This window comes from Haplochromis burtoni, unplaced genomic scaffold (assembly GCF_018398535.1).
Source record: "Haplochromis burtoni strain Fernald_Lab_line unplaced genomic scaffold, NCSU_Asbu1 Contig_1267, whole genome shotgun sequence".
Taxonomy (NCBI): domain Eukaryota; kingdom Metazoa; phylum Chordata; class Actinopteri; order Cichliformes; family Cichlidae; genus Haplochromis; species Haplochromis burtoni.
This window is the reverse complement of record NW_024583628.1, coordinates 13,499-35,417: the sequence shown is the minus strand read 5'-3', so window position 1 is coordinate 35,417 and position 21,919 is coordinate 13,499. Positions and strand designations below refer to the sequence as shown.

Genomic DNA, 21,919 nt, shown 5'->3' with positions numbered 1-21,919 from the left:
TTCAGAAAAAAAAAAAACAAAACAAAAAAACCCCCAAAGGTTCAAAATGAAATAGGCCTATTGAATCAAGGTACCGTTGGCACGATTTGGCATGTACTTGTTACTTGATTTGAACATGATTTTATTTACATTTTTATCGTAATTGTCTACTTTCCCATGATAAGAAACATTACCGTTTTATTTCAATAAAACATTGCTAGTCGCCTGACTCTCGCCCTCCTTTTGAATATGACATTGCGCCTCTGTGATATTCACCTGTCTCTATTTTGTATCTCCACTCCAGGGTTACAGCACCCATGACAACACACATACACACACGGTGCCGTCCCAAGGGCCATTTTATTCGGAGAAAAGTCTTAATTGAGAATAAATCATTTTTAAAAAAATATGGTCTTAGATTCGATGGCCTTCCTTAGGGCCACGTGAAATATTAAGGATTCATAGCGTTGTCGCGGTTGAAGTATTTGGATGTCACTCCTTGTGCATATTGAAAGTTTTACCTTGAAATGTATCCTAAAAAAATTAATAAAGAAATGCAAAGACAAAAAGTATAAGTGGGTTATTCAAATCAAATAATAAATTGCAACACAGGCCTTATAGTCTGCATAGGCTCTGTTTGCTGTACGCTAATGCTTTTTCAAAAGGCCTAGTATTAAATTTAAATCATTATTATTATCATCATTATTGTTAGCGGGCCTATTATTTGTATTGGCTACTGCTCTAAGAATCAGCCATGTGAAAAAGACCATTAGGCTATCCAAACCGCGACCTTGATCAACAAAATAACCAAAAGGATTTTAATGTAGACAGTAAATTTTACTTTATTTTTTACATTTCACTCTTACCCATCCTTTGATATTTCTCAATACGTCTTGTGAATAAGCTTCTTTTAAAACTCAGCCTAATTGTCACATTTTGGGAGGAAAAAAATGCTCATAAGTAAAATCCAGACTACCATTTGTAACATATAGCTCATTAAACATTAATAGACGTGAGCCTACCTGAGGGTTATTCTTATTCCAATCCAAACACCCAGGAAATATGTTGCGTCCAGCAGCTGTCTGTTTATTATCGAACGTGCCGAGAGAGTGACCCTCCATAAAAAATAACAACAAGGGAAAAAAATGGAAAAAATCGATTGACTCAGGTTGATAACAATGACTGAAGTTGATTGACTTTTCTGAGAAGCAATATTAACCGGATTCAAGAGGAAAACTGATTTGTATGCTCTCCAGAGAAGTGTGATCTTTGCTGAGGGTGACCGAGGAGGAGGTGAAGCGTTTTTTGCACTGGGAGAGCAGGGAGGCGGTAGCGCGGTTTAGCCGCATATAAGCGGGAAAGCTTTGGCTCAACCAGGAGATGATGCTGGGGGATAATAAAAATGTGTTAGGCTGCCTTTTACTTATACATTCAAGTATATATATAAATGTGTTAGGCTGCCCTTGCTTATACATTCAAGTGTATATATACACTGTAGGATACAATTAAGAACGAAAGAAACATGATGGGGAAGAACTTAAGGCAATGAGCGAAATGAAAAACAATGTATCATATTCTAAATTATACTACACGATTAAAAGCCCATAACCCTGTGATGATAATATGATGCTTATAGGTTTGTATTGATTTGGTACAGAAACACACACTCACGAGCAGTAGGAAACAAGGCAAAACACACTTATGAACTACATTTCCCAGAAGGCAAGAAAACTCTAATAGCAAACGCTGATTGGACAACACCAGTATGTCGTCATGTATTCGTCCAAACAAACCAGCAGCAGTCGAATCAACAGCGTATGCACCAGAAGGCAGTCATGTGGAGAAAAAACTTTTCTGAAGTCTTTCTTGAACTTTTTACGTTAATCTTTTAAGTGACAAAAACAACTCAAGTAAAGCTAGAAGTAAGTGTTTGCATTAAACGGTGATGTTCGGTCGAAAGCTACCATAGAGCTTTTCGTTGCTAGTAGCATTACATGCTAGCCTCGAGCGAGCTCAGTCATTGGTGACAGCTAGTTAAACAACTAACTTTACCTTAAGCATGTAGTGGTCAGTTCTTATCCACTGGTTAAATAATTTGATACCAATGACAAAAATCGCAGTGAAACACATCTTTCAGACATGCTTTGCTCGACGAATTAGTTTCCTCCAGGTCTTTCTTAAGAGTTAGCTAAACCAAGATAGCTACGAAAATTGCTTTGTTTGTGATGATGCTCAATTTGGGAAAGGATTAAGTCCGTTTTATGTAGCTAAGTAGTTGCCATATAAGTCGAGTTATTTTCCTGTACGAAAAAGTTTTTTGTGTATTTTCTGCATGCCTATTTTCTGAGGCTTAGTCATTTTCTTGGACCTTTAGCGCCATCACGTGTTAATACCTGCAAACTACGTAAGTTGGCATTAGTGGTACAAATTGCAAATCTTTTGCAATTGTTTTAGTTAAAATTTATGTATTTGAAAAGGACAATGACGTTTAACATGTTCCCAGTGCGGAGCATGAAACTGATGCGCTGCACATAGAGTTTACTGCTAATTTCTAACCCGTGTCCCCTATTGAGCTGTTATGTTCACAATGCACAGTTTACAAAATCGAAATGACATAAAAACATAATAACTATAACTACAGTAAATAACGTTATGGAAAATGTAGTGTAAGAAAAATAGACACAAGTATTTTTGGAAACGTATTTCCAGAAGTGTGAATAATAATAAAATAATATTAGCTGAAAATATTACAGCTCTGATTTATCTTTAACCAACCTTTGTCCTTTACCGTAAAAGATTTAATGTCTTAATCAATTTCATTTCAGTTGGAAATTGTGCTTCATAGATGACAAAACAATTGTCACTGTAAGATGAATTTCTCTGAGGTCTTCAAGCAGTCCAATCAGCTTTGTAAAGTTTCCCCAGATGGAAAGTATTTGGTAAGTGTTTGAGTAATGCAATATGTATTTTTGTAGTATTTTAATTGTTTTCAGTAGAAAGAAATCTTTTTCATTCCCATTTTATGTTACCATTTCCATATGGATAAGATGGAAATGGGTAATTTCCTTGCTGATTGTTGTCTTTGGCTTTACTCCTCAGGCTACATGTGTGCAGTACAGGTTAGTGGTGCGAGATGTGAGCACCTTGCAGATTATGCACCTGTATACCTGCCTTGACCAAATATCTCATATGGAGTGGTCCTCTGATTCTCTCTTTATTCTGTGTGCTATGTACAAGAGAGGACTAGTACAGGTAGGTTGAGAGAAAAGTAATGTGGCTATCTGACCATTTATGTGGTGTGAATGAAGGTGGTCAGTCTACTAGTTGAACACTGTTCACGATTATACAAATAATTACAAACTCTTTTAAATAATGTTGGGTTTTTTGGGGTGATTGATAGAAACTGAATACTAAAGTGATTTATGTGGATTTCAGTTGGACAGGCTCTATTTAATCAAACTACCAATAGACCAGTTATGCCACATTCCCTAAATTTAGAAGTGACATACAGAAATACTTCCTCAAAACAAATACTCCGTATCTTCAGTTGTAATTTTTTGAGATTGTATATTGTACTTTAAATTTTTGGAGGCTTTAGACATGTCCTGTTTGAAGTCTCAATCACATGTACATCCTTCTTTTAGTCTTAAAAATGTATACTAATTAACTTTTTTATACATACATTCTTATTGCTGTTACTTTAAGGACACAGTAGACTCCACATTAGATGAAGTAATCTGAGACTGCTTTCAGTGAAACTCACTATTTAGCATTCAAATAGGTACAATAAATTTTAATATTCATTACTTCTGTCATTGGATGATCTAGAACCATGCTGTTTATTTTTTATTGTGCTTTAACTTCTTTATTTTAGGATGATGAAAAAGTGTTCAAAGTGACAGAATTGCAGTAATTATTGTTACTGAAGTGATGTCAGTTTCATGCACATCGTAGCTCAAGTTGCTTACCTTTGAAAGGGTATCCAGTGCCAGTCTTTCATTGTGTCTGATGTGTTCTTACTGTTTGAAATCAAACTGAGAAAGTTAGAGGATGTGTGTAAAGGATGTCTTGAGTAATTGCCGTTTGCTGTCCTGGTGTCGCACTCTGTCTTCCTTCTGACGTTTTTTTTCTCAGGTGTGGTCTCTTGAACAGCCGGACTGGCACTGCAAGATTGATGAGGGTTCAATAGGACTAGTCTCCTCACGCTGGAGTCCAGATGGACGTCACATTCTCAACACTACCGAGTTCCATGTAAGTGTGAAGTTGGTTTCTGCGTGTGTGTATGTGCATTGATGCACATGGAAATGTGTTTTATGCTTGTCTGGTATCAACTGTTGCTGGCCTGCAAGGAACGGGGGACCTGAAAATAGCCAGACACCAGAGCCTTTCTTGACTGCCCCCTACACCCCCCACCTGCTACATGTATTCAGCCTGATTTCATAGCTGCCCTCCTGTTAGCGTCCTGTCATACATGGGCTTCTAGTACCTCTGGAACACCAGTGCAATGTGTATATGCCCTTCCGATGGAGGTCTGGTATTTTGTTTGGCATCAAGTCTATTTAATGATGTTTTATTGGTCATAAAAATACAGTAACTGTAGGCTTACCAACACTGATGGATTAAAACCAACCAGATCAGAAACGCCATACACTAACCAGGAGCAGGTTAAATAAATAACATTAATAATTTATATGACTGTTACTTTTACTGCCCAAATAAAAAGCCAAGCAGAAATATGTTTTATAAGACAAGAGCCAAAATGCTCATTTCATTTTATTTAAATTCAATTTCATTTTATTTGTACAGTGCCAAATCACATGGACAGTTCAAATCACATCAACAGTTGCCTCAAGGCGCTTTATAATGATTTCCATCCTTGATGACTATTTGACTGTTAGTTATTGTTCACTTGTAGCTGATAGTAGTATGCTCTAAACATCAGATCCAAGAATACATAGTATGTGGAAATTAGATTTTGTTCTCCTTTTAAAATCATCAGTAGTCGTGACTTGTGGACATTCCTTCACTCCGCAGTAATGACCTTGCAAAACAGGAGTACATATTTGATACCAGAAATAGCTTGTTTGTCTAAGGAGAAAGTACAGACAAAAGTCTTTAAGATCGCATCTTTTTATGTTTTATATCATTACTTAAAATATTTGAAATTTGAGGTATCATGCAGTATGTACATGCACCCACCAAATTCCAGCTGAGGAGATTTTGAGATTGTGCAAGTATATAAAACTAAATACAAACCAAATAAATTGCCTGTGCCTCCAAAATTCCTCTTTTATATTCTCTCCATAGTAAGCATATGTTGTAAGGGGTGCTGTTATAGCAGCTACCCTTGGGGCTTGTGGAATACGACGGCAGGCCATGTCTGTAACACTGAACCAGATTCCAGGAATCATTTAACAGGTGTTGTGGTCTAATACACAACTGTGTCTTGTCTGGAGTAGAGTGCAAGTGTCTGTGGTATGTCTGCTTTGTTTTGGTCAGAATTTTATTAATGAATAAAGTTTAAAAAGGAAAAGAATTTGAAAGAAATGCTTTTTCTTTCCCTAAAGATCTATGGCAATTTGTGTTCAGCTTAGTGAATAGACAATCTTAGTGCAGTAATCTTGCATTTGAGCATGTGTGTAGGCAGTTTTGAATGGTTAATATAAGCTATACTCATTTTTCTTATGTTTCTACGTTGAATTGTGAACACATTCCACATAACCTCATTTAAATTGCTTGCTGTCAGTGCCTTGCTGTGGTGATTCTTGATTCTTGATACTTAATTATAGTTTCTCTAACAAAATGTCAGAGTTCTTTCTTTCATTTCTTAACTATACGTTTGTTTTTTTAATTTACTTATATGTGGCTATTAGAAAATTTTCGTCCAATATCCAAGTGCTGCAAACAGGTTCTAAAAAACCTTAAAAGCAACTAAAGGAGAAAAGAGGAAAAACGTTGTATCCATCATTAGGACAAAATTTTTTATTGTTTTCATTAATTACATGTACTACATAGTTAATATTAACTTGTTATGCTTTGCACCTTTTGTGGTATAGCAAAGTGCAGTTTTGGTTCAAATCACAGTCAAAACGAAAAACTATAAAAGAAAAAAGCAAATTATGCTAGAATAGAAAGAATTTTTGTAGTTTTAGCTAGGGCTGCACAATTTTGCATAAAATGAGAATCACGATTTTTTTGCTTAGAATTGAGATCGCGATTCTCTCACGATTTTCTTTTCCAATATAAATATTTATTGCACTTATTAACTGCACATCAACTTTGTAACAGTTGAGACTGAACATAAAAACAATAAATAAACATAAAAACAAATGTGTCACGTTTTGTCGTTGCCTCAAAATGTTGTACTGCTTGTAATTCCGTCTCCACCGTTGCTCGACACTGCGTGTATAGAGCAGGTAGTGCAACATTTTTAAAATAGTTGCGGGACGGTGTTTTGAGAAACCATCCTACTCTGACAAAACGTCCTACCCGTATCATAATTTGATGGTGACTTGCGACTAAACCTAACCCTACCCTTGACCATAGCCCTAACCATAACCATAACCTTAAGAAGTATTCCGGATGGGTGAGAGAAAAAGAAGTTAATTCGGCATTGGTGTTGTGCGCATGTGCCGCGTCTGCGCAGAAACATTGGGTAAGATGTTTTTTCAGGTAGGATGGATTCCCGTCACTTTCTTGGCCTTTACAGCTTCGTCATCTCTCACGTGCTCTCTGTTGTTTTTTCCCTGCCAGCTGACTTCTGTATCACTTGGTATAAGCCTCCGCCCTTGTCATTTGTTGAGCAGGAAGAGTGAGCGCTTGTTTTCATGCAACTTATGTCCTGGATCAAAATGCAGTACAATCATCATCATTTTTTTTTTTTTTTTTAAATCCTTGTCATTTCGAAATGAGATGGCACATAAGTATGAAGTGAGATCGCGATTTTCTAACAATTAATTGTGCTGCCCTAGTTTTAGCCTGAAATCAGTGTTATATGGAATTTTTTTTGTAGAGCTCATTTTCCTTTATTTTGAAGGCTGTTTTTTGTGAGTTTGTTGGAATATGTTGTGCTATACTGATATTGTCACTGGGATCAGGTAGTAGATGAGGTTTCCCATGTCAGTCCCTATCCCTCTTTATGTTGAAATGTCCTTGGCCAAGGAACCCCAAGTTGCTCCTAATACCATACCTTTTTTTGTCATATGGTGGCTTTGTGCCATTGGTGTTTTAGTTTGTGTTGTAGAGCTACTAAGGCTGAAAGGTCTAACCAGTGCAGATTATTTTATCTTTCTATGAAGAAGAGTGAAAATGTAAGTTCAGTCTGAGAACGGTGTATCTATAAATTAATGTTCTATTTTGTTCAAACCAAATCAAACCAAGTAGTTCTGGTAAACAACTCTCAGAAATGAGCCCCAAAAAACAGACAAGCTCCAAGACAAACAGATGTCAGAGCAATTATAATACACTGGCACTTGAGGAAAATATTCTGCATGTACTGTGAAAAGGAGATGTGATATGATACTTTATGTGCTACGTTTAATGGTCATTACTCAATTTAAAAGGCCAATGTCAGACAGCATGGAGTGCCACTGTTGTGTGAACAATTGCAGCTGCTGTGTCTGTCTGTGACAGGTGAAGCTGCTGCTCAATATGGTTGTTGTGCAAACTTTCTGCTGAAGTAACACTTTGGTTTAGTCGTTGTCAAAAACTCTAGGTTTTTGTCAAAACATGTTTATATTAGTACAAGCATTTAATCTTTGCTGTTATGGAGTCAAAAACCTGTAGTTACCCATCTCTCTCATAACTGGCTAGATGTAAGTAGTTTTACTAGCTGCTTACTGAGCAGCCTTTTGTGGTGCAGGTTTCAAAACCAATTTAATCAACAAAGAAAAATTAGGAACTTGTTGTGGCATTTCCAGAGAGCCCACTGAACTTACCTTCACCCCAGCCCAAGATTTCATTAAGGCTGTGCCAGGCGGGTGTTCATGTCAGGCTTAAATTTCAACCCACTCATAAACAGCCTGCTATATTAACTTGTTTAGGGACAGCTGCCTGTGGTGTGGATCATGCCTCTGTGTATGTGTTTGTCTGTCTATGTATCAATAAATCTGCTGTCTGTGTTTGTCTGGCTGTCTCAGTTGTTTTTTTCTTTTGTTTTGTTTTTTAAGCAAAAGATCTTTCAAATTTCTAGGTCACAACTGTCATTGTGGCTGTACCAAAATGATTATATATTCTATCTAGTGTTAACAAAAGCTGTAGAAGTCAGAACCAGTAACCACTACTTTAAATGTTGTGAAATGAAGCACCTTAAAGCCAGCTACTTTGTTTTTGCCCAGATTTTTAAAACATTTGTCATAGATGTAATAAAAAGTCACATTGCTGAAACTTAGCCTATGTATTGTGAGACTTCACGCAACTGGTCTCCTGTTTGAATTCCATTCATTTATCTTAGGACCTCACAAAATGCCACTCGCACATCCACATTAATCCTGCTTTACTAACTGAGGGTCGAAAAAGTCCAGCCAAGGACATTGCTGAGCTTGACTTGTCTAATGGTTTTTACATTGTTGGGATCAGATTAGCCTTAGAATTCTTTACTAGTACAGCTGTAGCCTTGCTAACGTGTAGCATTGTTGGCAGCAATGTGGCTGCCAACAATGCTACCGGACCGAACTGTAAATTTAGGGAGCCTAAGCACTGCAGCAGGGGACAATAGCTCTTCCATACCCTATGTGGGCTGTGAAAGGCTCCTGTTCCTTGGTAGCATCATAAGGCTGTAACAGGAGAAATAGGCTATATTGGTTTGAGATGGCTTTCTACGTGGAATGCCTACAAGCTAATCCTCTGCTGACAGATAGGCCTATATGGCATCAAATACACTCGACCATTCTCTCACACTCGCTTAGGCGCGCAACAAGAATGGCTGATGGGTACGTTTTATTCCAGATTGCTGTCAGTAACTGTAGTATTTACATTCTTGCAGTTATCATATTGCCCACAGGTTTTCCTGATGGGAAGGTCCCCAAATTGTAATTTGATTTGATTTTTTTAAGAATACCTTATATCACATATTACATGTATTTAGTGGTATAAATTAACCCCAATAATTGATGACATCATTTTAAGAATATTGACTTGTCATGATTATTATTTGCTCCACCTTCTAGTATAGTCTCCAAGGGCTTTTCGTAACAATTTTCTCTGATAAATAAACAGCAGCTTTTTTAGGAGAGTTTTGTCTTTAACACCACTCCTGCCCCCAGACCGTAGTCCTACGTTTCTGCTTACCTTTGGTGAGGATACTTTATCTAAAGGGGTAGTTTTACCCCTTTAGATAGTCTCACTCTACACGGAAAAGCATTTCTCACCTATTTTCCTCATGCTAACCTTCCTCCACCAGGTTTAAAGTTACATTGCCTTTGGGTCTTGATCTCCCAGCGCCCCTTATGTGGTGGATTCAGGGTATTTAAGAAGTGTAAGTCTGTTTGTGTTTGAGCGCTGTTGGTATTAGTTGTCATGGCACCATGTCTGAGGGGATGTCCAGGAAGCGTGCGGTGCGGTGTTATTACAGAGCCTACACAGCTGGATGTCTGGACCAAACACGCGGGTCAACACTTCAGTCCAGTCAGGTGACAGACTTGGACCGTTTCAAATATCTGTCTGTACACTCTGATGAAAGCCTCGTCACTTCAGTAGTTTTAACTCTGCCCATTCTTAAATGGCAATTACATTATTTTTTACTGCCAAAAATAAAGTGTTATTTGAAGAATAATTTATTATTACTGTTACTTCTACTCATATTAGACTCAAATGAAACCATTTATTCCAAGGATAAAAAATGCTTTTCTTCAATAACCTTAAATTATACAAAAAAGCCCTTGCCTTTTTAACTGTTCTGTGTTCAAATTATTATTCACATTTTTGTTCAGCATGCTTTTTGCCATTACTATTTAAACAGATGTAATACTACAATTACAAAAAAATTGTATTAAAAAATTTACATTGACCAGTCTTAAAAATTAAGACTGAAAAAATTATTTTTAAGTCTTAATTGAGGATTCAAAAATAATATTCCTTTGCACAAAACTGGAGACAAAACATAAAAAGTGATTCATCTGCTCAGCCCAGAAAATTTGCGTCGATGAGATATCACAAAACCTGTTTTTCTAGCATCTGGAAGTTTTAGAAATTTGTTGTTGGAATGGTAATGTTGCAATTGTATTATAGTGAACAATGGGGAAAATTGGCAACAAGGTTGAGTTTTGCTGCTGAATCTAACTTCATCAATCAATCTCTGAACAGCTTAACACATACATATAGGCAGTACAAACCACGTATTCTGTAACAGTGTCTCAAGAGTCTTCTGGTGCTCCTTATTTGAAGGTCAAGATACCGCTTGTCATACTCCTTAGATCAGCATATCTGTCATGTTTGACCACTTGCTTTTGTTGGCATGAGTCTGGCTGAAGTGAGGCCGCTGGGTATTTAAGTGACTGCTGTCAAAACTTAGAATTAACACGTGTTCTCTTTGTTATGCCGACTTGTGGTCAGTTAGCTGCTTCTCATTTGTGGCAATGCGCACAACTTGCTGTCAATTTGTCACACTTGTGGCAAACATGTCTGACATTACATCTTGGCTACTAAATTGACTGGTCCTATTCCTGCTATGTGTTGAGATGTTGTTTTGTATCTGTTAATTTTATGTGCTCAAGTCTTAATTTAAACAGGTTTAAACTTAACTTAAACAGGTCTTAATTTAAACTTAATTCTTTTGGTCCCTTTCAGTGGCTACAGGTCTTAAACATGTGTATTCATTCCCTGGGGAAGCACACTGATTGACAACACTCCACACACTTGGCCTTTCCAGGCCATCGTCTAATGATAGATAGATTGACTCTCACAGAGATTTTGCCCCTTCAAAGACATAAGACAGTCTTTCCACAGCTGTTAAAGTGCATGGTGGGAAATGCAGTCTGGATTTGCATAGCTGATCTTTACATATAGAAATGTGTTCTGGTTGACTGACCTCATATTGGTGTCTATTGACAGCCACTTGCCATATGGATGTAACACTTACCAAATAACTTATAATTAAATTTTCTTATTGAAGACCAGTGGTCGAATAGTGTGAATGTGTCATTGTAGTGAAAGGGATGGATGTGTTTACACTCTTTTAATTGTCTGGTAGAATGATCTTTTCCATCATTTAACTTGGAAGATAATATATAGTTGCCTTTTCTTTGTTTTCTCTGATTTGGTTACAGTTGAGAATCACCGTCTGGTCACTGTGCACTAAAGCTGTATCTTACATCAAGTATCCCAAAGCATGTCAGAAAGGTGAGTATGAAATTGATATGATATGAATGTATGTCTACTACGAGTGTACCTGAGGACATGGCCAGCAGTCTAAATGCCTTGGCATTCCCCATGAATCACATGCCGTTCTTTACCTTGTGGCTCTACCCAAGGATATGGGTCCAAACTATGGTCCTCTATGCTGACAGCTGTGCCTCTCTTCAGTAAATGGGGCATGCTCTTCATAACAGGCCTGTCAACAACTAGTGGAAAAATGATTGTGTCTGACTCTCCCCATTTTCCACATGTAATACCATGCCCTTTTGCAACCTGTGTATCTTCAGAGCTGTCATATAAATAATATCGCCATGATGGTTGCATACCAGACTTTATGGTGCCAAAGAATTAGATAATGAAAAATAGATTAAGCCATGTATTATGTGATCAGAATGGACAGTTGTCTTTTTTCCAAGCTGTTACATAGACATGTTTTAAAGAAAGATTAAATTATTTTGAAATTCTTTCTGTTATTCTGTTACTATGACTAAATATCCTCTTTAAAAAATTGTGAAGAAAAAGTGATTATTTTATGTCATTGATGCTCAGATTTTTAATACTGTCCCTTTTACCATTATTATCATTATTATTATTATTATTTTACCAGTGAGCAGGGTTTTTTTGGAAAATAAAGTGGCATTTTAGAGTTGTTTTCCTTACTTTTTGTTCTTTGGAATTTGTTCAAATTCCCTCTTGATCTTCCATAGAAACCATTTGTATACCCACAGGTATAGATTTCAGCAGAGATGGGTCCTATATGGCCTTGGCTGAACGTCGTGACTGCAAAGACTTTGTTAGTATATTCGTGTGTGACGACTGGCATTTACTCAGGGTAAGTAGAGCTACAGCTGCATAAGATTTTTTTTTTGTAAGGCCATTTTAATGTACTCATCAATTGAGTAAGACATGTAAACTACAGTGAAAGGGACCTTAATTTCGATTCCCAAAAAGATATAGACTTATTAGCCATACATTATGACTATCTTTATTGTTACATGAAATTTGCTGCTACATTATATTTAAAACGCGTAGAATTGAATCTATGGTATTTGTGTAATTTGTTCATACCAGTTTGATTTGATCTCATTGTGTGGGTCTACTGCTTTTTCATTTTTCCCCTTTTCCCTCCAAAACATGGGATGTGAAATCATTCTCTGCAGGCTCTGCTGGGGAACTACTTTATATCTGATGTGCTTTAATTTTAGTCCAAAAGTTCTAAAAACAGTATGTGCTGTAAGGGACAAATAGCTGAGAGGCACTTGCCTTTATGCTTTTTCTAGCAGCAGGTGGCACATGTTTGTAATGCAGCAAATGCTCATCCCATAAAAGGCGAATAGATTCTAGTATTAATTAAAGTCATTAGCATTCACGTCTTACTTGAATAGCTGCTTTGTTTTTAAGTAGATGTCTGAGATCATCCAGTTTAATACAACTTAAACAGCAAGACTACAACAAGGCAAAGCTGTCAAGTCACTGGGTCATAATTTTTAACAGGGCCTATAATGTGCCCTGATGAAAAGAGCCAGGAGCACTAAGAGTCAGTTACCAAGATTTCTCTTTTATCTCCGTTTCAACCAGATCAGACAGAGTGGTATTTGTGTGCACTTATGAACCTTGGACACCCAACACAGTGTTTCTGGGAACAGCTAAAACTAGCTTTTATTTTGTATTTTGTTTCCTTTTATCTTTTTATATTGTGCTAGATATGAGGAAAAATTAAGTTTAAGATATTCACATTTTTTTTTAATGAATGTCTTAATTAACTTCATTTAATGTCACTTTTTTATTACAGCATTTTGAGACTGAGACACAGGACCTGGCAGGATTGGAGTGGTCTCCAAATGGCTGTGTGCTGGCAGTATGGGACAGTTGTCTAGAAGTTAGTTAACATTATACACTAGAGATCCATCACTGTAATGTCAAATTACCTATCTCAGTTAAACATGAGCCTGTCATCAGTGAATCACTCAGTAAAGTGTACCCTGGCAAGAATGGCAAGTGAATAGTTTAAAAACTCCAGTTTAGGAAGACAGTAATCGAAGAGTCAGCTTTAAATTATAAAACAACATTATCTGCAGTTTAAATTTTGAGGCATGGTTGGGGTACTATACATAGGTACAAGTGTTCTTTAAGTAAACACTTATGCAGGATAAGACAAATTTATATTGATCACCTCACAAGAGTCTCATAATATTGGAAACAGGAATACTGCAAAATGTAATTACACTGTTTAAAAAGTCATAAAATTTTAAAATGAAGCACACTGACATCTGTCTGCAACATCTGTCTACTAAAGGTTGTCCTAACCACTGTACTTAAGTGCTAGCAACAGAATAGAAGCATTATTATTAATACTGTTTCATGTGTATGTATCCTCTACACAGTATAAGGTGTTGCTCTACTCTTTGGATGGCCGGTTGCTGTCAACCTACAGTGCCTATGAATGGTCGCTGGGTGTCAAGTCTGTGTCCTGGAGCCCCAGTAGCCAGTTCCTTGCAATTGGCAGCTATGATGAAAAAGTATGGATGATGTTAAAAAATTGTGCTTCTTTCCTGATGATTGCCTGTTTTTGGTTTTTGTTTGTTTTTTTAGATGAGGTCTTCCTTTTCACAAATTTCATGCAGTTCCTCCTAAAGTCGTAAAAAGCTTCACAACTTTTTTCATTCTCTCTTAAATAAAGGTTTTTTAGTATAGTTTCAGGTTCATTTTTATTTTGAGCAGAATGTGTTGTGTGCAATTTTTAGTATCAGTGAAATTAAGATACTTTTATCTTTATGTCAGGTGCGCATCATCAATCATATCACATGGAAAAAAATCGCACAGTTTCAGCACCCTGCAACAGTGGAAAGCACAAAAGCTGTGAGTATTGAGCGTTTTTGATGGGCCTGGAAGACATTGTTTGATTGCCAGTTAATTACTCCTTGTGGTTTTAGACTGTGTATAAAGAAGTGGAGAGAAGGCCAGCTGTTGGCACTGACGAAATGTCTCTGCACAACATCACTACTGGCAGCACACTCTTCAACACCCAGAGTAAATGTACGTAAGCAGTATTCATTTTTAAAGTGATATTTGTCTAAAATTACCAAGGTCAAGTAACCAGTTTTGTCTCATTATAAATTCTTTGTTGTTGCCTCATCTAGATGAGATATGCTCATTGCCAGTCCAAGTTCCTGTGGTCAAACCAGACCCAGACCGAGCCAACCCAAAGATTGGGGTCTCTGTTTTGGCATTCAGCTCAAACAATCACTATCTAGCCACCAAAAATGGTGAGATTTTTTTTCTTTTAGCTTTTTTATTGAACTTTCTTGTTGCACTAATTGTTGACAGGAATGTTTTATTAATACTGACCTTTGAAACATTGCACAACATAATCTGCACCCACTTAGATTCTTAAATATGTGGTGGTGAAAGTCCCAAAAAGCCTCTTAACTTGTCAAATGCAAAAGTATAGTTCAGAACTGAGAAACTGAATTACACAAGTCTGTAATGTGTCCTGGAGCCATTTCTAAACAACTGCAGATTCCTGCATCATCAGTTCAAACAACTTTAACTGTGTCTGTAACTGTATTTTGTAATTCCACTTGCAGAGGTTTTAAAAAGAAACCGCTTTCATCCTCAGCTGAGAGGAAGTTGATTTGAATTACATCAGTTTCAACAAGAATTATGCTGATGGTTCAAGGTGCAGTGTGCTAAGGGACAATTAACAAAATATGTGCTGCTTTATGTATATTTTTGACCTTGTGTGCATAATTTTGACCCTATATTGTACAAAACTGACTGACTTTTGTTGTGTACATTTGTTATGATACTAGTATTGGCTCTTTAGGCTGAGAGTGGTTTTGAATGTGTATGACTATTTTTGTCACTGCAGACAATATGGCGAGTGTTGTTTGGGTGTGGAACATGCAGATGATGAGCCTGCAGGCTGTGCTGGAGCAGACATCAGCAGTACGATGTTTTCAGTGGGACCCATGCCATCCCCGGTTGGCACTATGTACTGGCAACACCAAGCTCTATCTCTGGTCTCCAGGAGGCTGTGTTGCTGTTCAGGTCCCAACTGAAGGTAATTTCCTTGGGCACTAAAACGATTGAACTTTCACATAGTTGGGAGTCCAAAGCTTAATTACATTGTTCTCAGATATAGGAAAGGAGCAGACCTCCAGTAACCATCCTGTCGTTTTATTTAATCTCCATGGTAACCACAAGGTCGCTGTTAAATTCATTCATTTTATTTTTTACACTAATAGAATATTAAACACTGATATCATGAAATAGAACTTAAGATTGACAACAAACATGCTTTTGCTTTGTTATTCTCAAATTGTTTAAAACAGCATGGCTGAAATGAGTGGAAATCAGCAAATATTGATTTAGTTTAAATCGTAGTCTTGATTTAAGCATTATTAGTTTTAATTATAATTTAAGCATCAAACTTTAGTTTTAGTCAAAGGTTGTTGCCAAAATTTTTAGCAACAAAATTAGAACTGGCTGAAGTTCTAGTTTATGTTAAAAAGCTACGCTTCATTGCACTGGGCTTAAGAGCAGTCAGTGTGGATCTCGGTTAGAAGTTTAAGAAAAAACAAGGACCAATGAATGCAGTCTGCTCTTAGTGGACCAAACTATTTTAAAAAACATTTTGTTTGCTAAACTACATGAAAACAAGAAACCTTAAAGTATTGTAACTGCACCAGTTTTTCTGAAGTGTATGTGGACAGTTTTTCTATGTGCTCAGGTTTTTTTGGGCGTCTTGGATAACCTTCCATAGTTGTTCATCAAAGGTTATTTGCCTACCCTTACTGATTCAGTGATGCATAGATCAGAGTCTGTGAGGGCATACCATCTGTTACAGACATGGAAATTATTTTGGTCATACTTTCAAAAAGGAGGTTTATCCATAGTAGGTTCATTTAATAACAACTTTTGATTGAGAAGTTGTTAGTAAATGAACGAGTACAGGGTGGGCCATTTATATGGATACACCATAAACTCCGTTTGCCACCTCACATAAACTAATGTGCCACAAACAGGACTTTAATATCACCAACCATTTCCATGTTATTACGATGTATACATATAAATGCCCCACCCTGTAGTTTCATAGCAACATAGTCACATATTGCCTTTAGTTTAAGATTGTGTTGTTTATAATTGAAAATAGAATCAATTTACTGTCTGTTGTTTCTTTACATTTATTGCTTTAAATGTCCCTGAAATTGAAAATCTCATTACACAAAGTTGAAGTGTATTTTTTAGATACTGATTTCTTACTATGAGCATGTTTATGTGTAAAGGCATTGACATCACAGTTATCTCGCTTTTATTCCTGCCAGGTGGTTTTCAAGTTCATTCTCTGAACTGGCATTGCAGTGGCAACTCCTTGATACTGCTTGGAAAGGAGCAGCTGTGTTTGTGCTACATGGAAACTGATGAAGAAGACAAGTAAAGCACACAAAAAGAAAATAACTGGGTCATAGTTCAGTCTTATTTAGCTGTACACACAAGCTGAGTCAATGGCCAGTGAGAACACTCCTGAACATGTTAGCTTGCATATGCTGGACTGCAGCTGCTCTTAAAAGTGTGGGCTACTGGAACATTGAAAGTAATTCCTACTGATAAATATGTACTCAGCACTAGTTGCAAACACTGTGAGAATGTGAAAGTTTACAATTTTCTATAGATTTCACTTATTGCTAGAATTTCCTGTTTCACCTTGAAATTTTATATTTGTTCTAAATAAACTTTGTCATAAATATAGTTGCTTATGGTGCCAGTTTTCTAAAAGTGTGTTCAGCCTTTAATCAATATGCATTGTTTTCGGTATATGTCATGTTACTGAAATCAGTAGCTGAGTTACAGTTAGGTATCTTGATGAAATGTAGTCGCACTGTTGACATGAGCAAAGACATGAGACAGTTTTCTTTAGTTGGTAATTTTAAAGCAGTTCTTCATGACACAAGTTGCATTATCTTTAACCTGCAAATACTGCATCATTACTTATAGCATGTAAAAGGCGTTACCCGCTATGACCAGACTGAAATGTCAGTAAGAAATCCAAACAGCAACAGGCAGTACTAAATATATCAGGACAGTATTTCTTGTCTTCAAGGCATCATCTTGCTCTAAAGCCACTTGAACTGTAACTTCAATCAGTCCTAGTAGTTTCAGTCTTCGACAGTACAAACGTAATCGTAAAGCAGAGCTATATCCACCCCAAGCCTCAGCCCTGACAAAAACATAGAGGCATTTTTAATTTTCCATAGTGGCTATTGTGCTACAGATATCTAAAACAAAAAACAAAACCTTCACGTGTTTGTAGAAATGAGTTAATATCCCTAAATAAAATACTTGAGAACTGTTAATGGTATATTCATATTCTTAGATCGCTTACGTCAAATGCATTGGAAAAAAATGTATATAAACAAAACAATCAGTATTTACAGATTCACTTGGGATATTTCTTTAAAAAAAAAAACACCTGTCATGCAGACTGAACATGCAGGGAACATGCACAAATGAGACCAGGAAAAAAAAGGCATTTTGGGATGTTTTCTGTTGGTATTGGCGATGCATGGAAGTATGTTCTGTAACCTTTGGCTGGACAATAATATCCACAACGCACACATTCTAGGAAGTTAATGTACTTATGCAAAGCTTTATCTGCATCTGTGCCACTTTGTAACCCAACCCGCCCTCTGCACAGTTTAATACAGCTGAGTGCAAATATATGTCTAAAACAAATGCAAATTGCAGCACCGTAATGGCAACTCACAGAACAAACATAAAGATTTACATGTTCACATTGCACATATTATTTCTGACATAAAAAGAACATTTTTGTTATTGTAGCTAATACAGCTCTGCAAATGGTGGCTCCCTGCTCTAAGCAAAGACATCATTTAGGTAAATATAAGCACTGAAAATAAAACACGGGTTAAATACAAGGGAGAGGATTTTGATATGTAATTCATCATTACTACTGAACAAGCCCATGCATTCTGCAAATCAGTACCAAAGCTGAGCCTAGGGCACAGCCTTGCAGATGCTATGCTCTCCTATCTAGTTTCCTTCCATATCTCGACATAAATTTATTTGAATAATTATGTGACACGGCGATCCTACTCAGTTCATCAGCTGCTTTTCCATTCCAAGAAGCTACTCTATGGCTCTGTGGTCCGAATAATGCAAACACAAACCATATCATGTAGCAAACGTGGAACTCATCTTGGCCGATGATACGGTTTCACTGTTCTAAATATCACATTCAATTTGACAGTCTGTCATTTAGTGGTTAAACCAGAAACGTGAGACTTCAAGAAGCTCAATATAAAGTACGTGCTGTGCCTTTTATCTCCCAACTCTTATAGCACGGCCACACACTCCTGAAGGTCGTGTGTGTGTGACACTTGTGTGGAACTCTGACAGAAAGGGGGGGGACTAGGGGCACAAAAAAACGAATGAGTAAACAGTTGTTACAGTGCTGTGCATCATTTACGTACAGCTGGCTGACCATTACACCGACTCAGGAAGGTGTGTGGGCATCTCTTGGATTCTGCATACACGCACACACATGTTACACATTACACTGCAGCTTCCCTCAGACAGTGTAGTTTTAACACAGACACATGAGTTGAAATGTTGTAGTTTGGAGAAACGACTGAATTTAGAAGCCAATCTTGCCGCGTGTCATGGAGTAGCCCAACTTAGCCTCATTGTTAATGAAGGACATTATGCCTAGATATGTTTCAATAAGCAGGGGTCTTTCCAGGATCAGCACACCGTTAGCTCGACCTGGGATCGGGTGCTCCTTATGGGCTCTCTTCACTGCCTGCACGAGCTGGATTTTGAAGTTGTCCAACTTGGGAGGTAGAAGGAAAAAATATGAACCTATTAACAGCCACTTCAAAAGTGCACAATTTATATATTTATTAAAATAGGAGTCGCTGTCTGGAGTTAAGTATCTGAGGTTGCTCTGGAATAAAGAATACATTCAAGATTTTGCAGTAGAATGGGCTTCATTCACTGCATGTAGCAATGCCTGGATGAGAAATTGCCCAAGGCACAGCTGTTGTCTTGCCAGTAAAATATAAACAAACGGCTTTAAAAATATCTATTGATATACCAAGTTGAAAAGTATGAATAACTGTCTTTATCTTGAGGGCTGAATTATGTCTTTAAGGCAAGCAATCAGTCCATTGTTTCCAGTTGAACTGTGACTGTTTGTTGTTTGAAACAACCATTCACCAGCCGTCACCATTGTTTCACAACACAGAAAAGAGCTTACATTTTGAAGCTTTATTTGCTTAGTTTTCATAACGTCAAGTAGCCTATTATCGGAAATAATAAAAATGCATGTTTAGCTTAATTTAATTAAAGTGACTGTACCTGGCACAGAGAGGCCACCTTCTCATCAGCATGGGCCATAGGGTGCTCTGTGAACGTGGTGTAGGGCATCTCTGTTGACCAGGGGTTCCAGCGATTAATGAATGAAGCCTGGGGACGTTTGTCCCATTGGACACGAATCCCATAGCCTTCTCTTCTGTTTGACAATACAACAGTTTTAATAAGATTAGAATATCAAACAGCTGACGACATTCATGCAGCACAACCACAGAGATGGACCACAACGGTTTACAAAAGACATTTTGTAAGTTTTTACATTTTACTTCCGTGTGCATCAATTTGGAAACATTTTTTTTGTATGTATTTATTGCTATTTAAACAATTAAAAGACACATCATTCTGTTTTGCTAATATTAAAGGTTAATGTTGTAATGTTTACACATTTATTTGTTAATGTACTCTGGGTAAATACTAATTGGCTGTTGACAAGCTGAAATTCTGACATACTTGTTGAGGGATTTGGGTGGAAACTCAAACTCGCCCACTGAGATGGTGTCCACAGCATTGAGAGAGATCCTGATTACTTGTTGACACAGCAGGTTAATGAAGTCATACTTGCACACCAACAGGGACCTGCAGACAACGTAAAGACAATGTTGTTGGCTACCTGATATGCCTCATTAAATATTAGTCACTTAAAGATGAGGTATGATTCTGACTCACCTATCAGTTATCAGCACAAGTCTCTCCTTTTCGTTATTCCAGTGATCAATTCTGTAGAAAACAATAGTTCACACAAGAGTTCATTTTTATGCCTCCTGCCTGATAATAAACATGATGACGGGATACTTACTCAGCCAGCAGCCAGACACTAAGCACCTCTCCATCCTCGGACGGCAGTGCCACAGTCCTGATGTCGCTCACCGCCTGCTCAATGGTACCTGGCTGAGATCAGCATCACACAACCATAAATCATCTGAGCCTCATCCTCCCTGTGATCTGTTACTGTGATTGTCACAACATGCTGCCCTGCACTGACGCCTACGGCTGGGGGTGGTCGTGTTTACTTAGAGGTACCTAAGCAGCGTACGATAAGTGTGAGTGGTTCATATAAAAACAAACGGGCTTATCACCGCAAGCTGGAATGGATGCAGCAACTTACTCTGAACACGAAGTAGTCCTTCACTTTCGCTTGCATGGTGGGGTTATGCACATGAAAAGGCGTCAGCGTTTGTAACGGGGGACAGCAGGCCACGGAGGCGGCGTGTCCAAAGCTTCGTCCGGCCTCCGGCGGCGTGAAGGCAACCTCGACCCCCTCCTCGGTTTCTGCAGGGTGGAGAACCGCAGCGCCCGGACTCTCCGGCTCCATTGCGTCGTTGAGCTGAAGCATAATGAAACGTACGCGTTTCCCGGAGCTTCCCAACGATGTGCACCCACTGTTAGATCTAAAAATCTCCTCCCGACGATGCAGATTCTCCCATTGCGCACAAATAATGTTGTGATTGTGGGGGTAACGAGGAAGTAGCTCCCTATTGCTTCACTTCCCCCGTTTAATTTCCTTCCTGTTAAAGGGACACGGTGTTTTTGACCCATGTAATTACCAGTAAATAAGTTATTTTTTTAAAGCAGGTGTTTGGATTGGCTGGCTCAGTTTTTTTAATCATTATCACTGCTATGATACGGAAAGGATCTAAAGTAATGTTCTAGTTTTTATCGCATAATTCTATTGACGTTATTATCATGTAATTATTAAATAAGTGTACTGCCACTTGCTATAGTATTCCCGAAGATGCTGTTCTTGTACGTTTTATATCACAGTTAAAGCCACAGCAACCCGATAGTTATACTACAATAATATGGTAATAAGATTCATTTGGTTCATAACCTCCTGCCCAGGTAAGTCGGGAAATGGCAAGAAAAAACTTTTTCTTTTAGGTCAAGTGCCTGTATTGTCATTTCAACCATGTGCAGTGGTACAGTACACGGTGAAAGACCATGGTGCTACATAACAGAAAATCAACACAGAATTATATAAAGTGCAAGTGCACAAAAATTGCAAAAAACAGTGAAACCCCAGACAGAACGGAACGATACAGACACGAGACAGTGCAATACAAAACTGCAACAATGACAGTGGGTTGTGCAAAAGACTGAGTACTGTGCAAAAAGTAACTTGATGTATGAAGGTGTGTGTGTGTGTGTGTGTGTATGACATTGTTCAGTCTAAAATCATTTGTAGTATATCCTC

General features: G+C 37.7%; 3 protein-coding genes across 3 annotated transcripts in view; 1 reads left to right on the top strand and 2 right to left on the bottom strand.

Moving 5' to 3' along the window:
* tp73 (tumor protein p73) overlaps nucleotides 1-1,258 on the bottom strand; it is a 23,719-nt gene extending 22,461 nt beyond the window's left edge. The window contains exon 1 of the mRNA XM_014331016.2: nucleotides 1,002-1,258. The gene's annotated coding sequence lies outside the window, so the exon portion shown is untranslated. The remainder of the gene's footprint in view (nucleotides 1-1,001) is intronic.
* A 480-nt stretch (nucleotides 1,259-1,738) lies between these two features.
* wrap73 (WD repeat containing, antisense to TP73) lies at nucleotides 1,739-17,085 on the top strand. The gene is made up of 13 exons (XM_005952073.3): nucleotides 1,739-1,901; nucleotides 2,805-2,918; nucleotides 3,079-3,231; nucleotides 4,114-4,230; nucleotides 11,244-11,316; nucleotides 12,060-12,163; nucleotides 13,124-13,210; nucleotides 13,716-13,850; nucleotides 14,113-14,190; nucleotides 14,265-14,367; nucleotides 14,472-14,597; nucleotides 15,203-15,394; nucleotides 16,662-17,085. The coding sequence occupies exons 2-13, from the start codon at nucleotides 2,850-2,852 to the stop codon at nucleotides 16,772-16,774; spliced, it is 1,350 nt and encodes a 449-aa protein (XP_005952135.1). The 5' UTR covers nucleotides 1,739-1,901; nucleotides 2,805-2,849; the 3' UTR covers nucleotides 16,775-17,085.
* A 950-nt stretch (nucleotides 17,086-18,035) lies between these two features.
* tprg1l (tumor protein p63 regulated 1-like) lies at nucleotides 18,036-21,235 on the bottom strand. Its single transcript, XM_005952075.3, has 6 exons — nucleotides 20,834-21,235; nucleotides 20,525-20,616; nucleotides 20,395-20,445; nucleotides 20,179-20,304; nucleotides 19,714-19,867; nucleotides 18,036-19,186 (listed from the first exon to the last, which is right to left on the bottom strand). The coding sequence occupies exons 1-6, from the start codon at nucleotides 21,059-21,061 to the stop codon at nucleotides 18,992-18,994; spliced, it is 846 nt and encodes a 281-aa protein (XP_005952137.1). The 5' UTR covers nucleotides 21,062-21,235; the 3' UTR covers nucleotides 18,036-18,991.
* Between the last annotated feature and the right edge of the window lie 684 nt (nucleotides 21,236-21,919).

Excerpts from the sequence above, each read along its gene's own strand:
- wrap73 (XM_005952073.3), top strand. The coding sequence starts at position 2,850 with ATGAATTTCTCTGAGGTCTTCAAGCAGTCCAATCAGCTTTGTAAAGTT. Across the intron at positions 11,317-12,059 it reads TCCCAAAGCATGTCAGAAAG|GTATAGATTTCAGCAGAGAT; the intron begins GTGAGTATGAAA and ends GTATACCCACAG. Across the intron at positions 15,395-16,661 it reads TGTTCAGGTCCCAACTGAAG|GTGGTTTTCAAGTTCATTCT; the intron begins GTAATTTCCTTG and ends TATTCCTGCCAG.
- tprg1l (XM_005952075.3), bottom strand. The coding sequence starts at position 21,061 with ATGCTTCAGCTCAACGACGCAATGGAGCCGGAGAGTCCGGGCGCTGCG. Across the intron at positions 20,617-20,833 it reads AGGACTACTTCGTGTTCAGA|CCAGGTACCATTGAGCAGGC; the intron begins GTAAGTTGCTGC and ends TGCTGATCTCAG. Across the intron at positions 19,868-20,178 it reads CCACCCAAATCCCTCAACAA|AAGAGAAGGCTATGGGATTC; the intron begins GTATGTCAGAAT and ends ATTGTCAAACAG.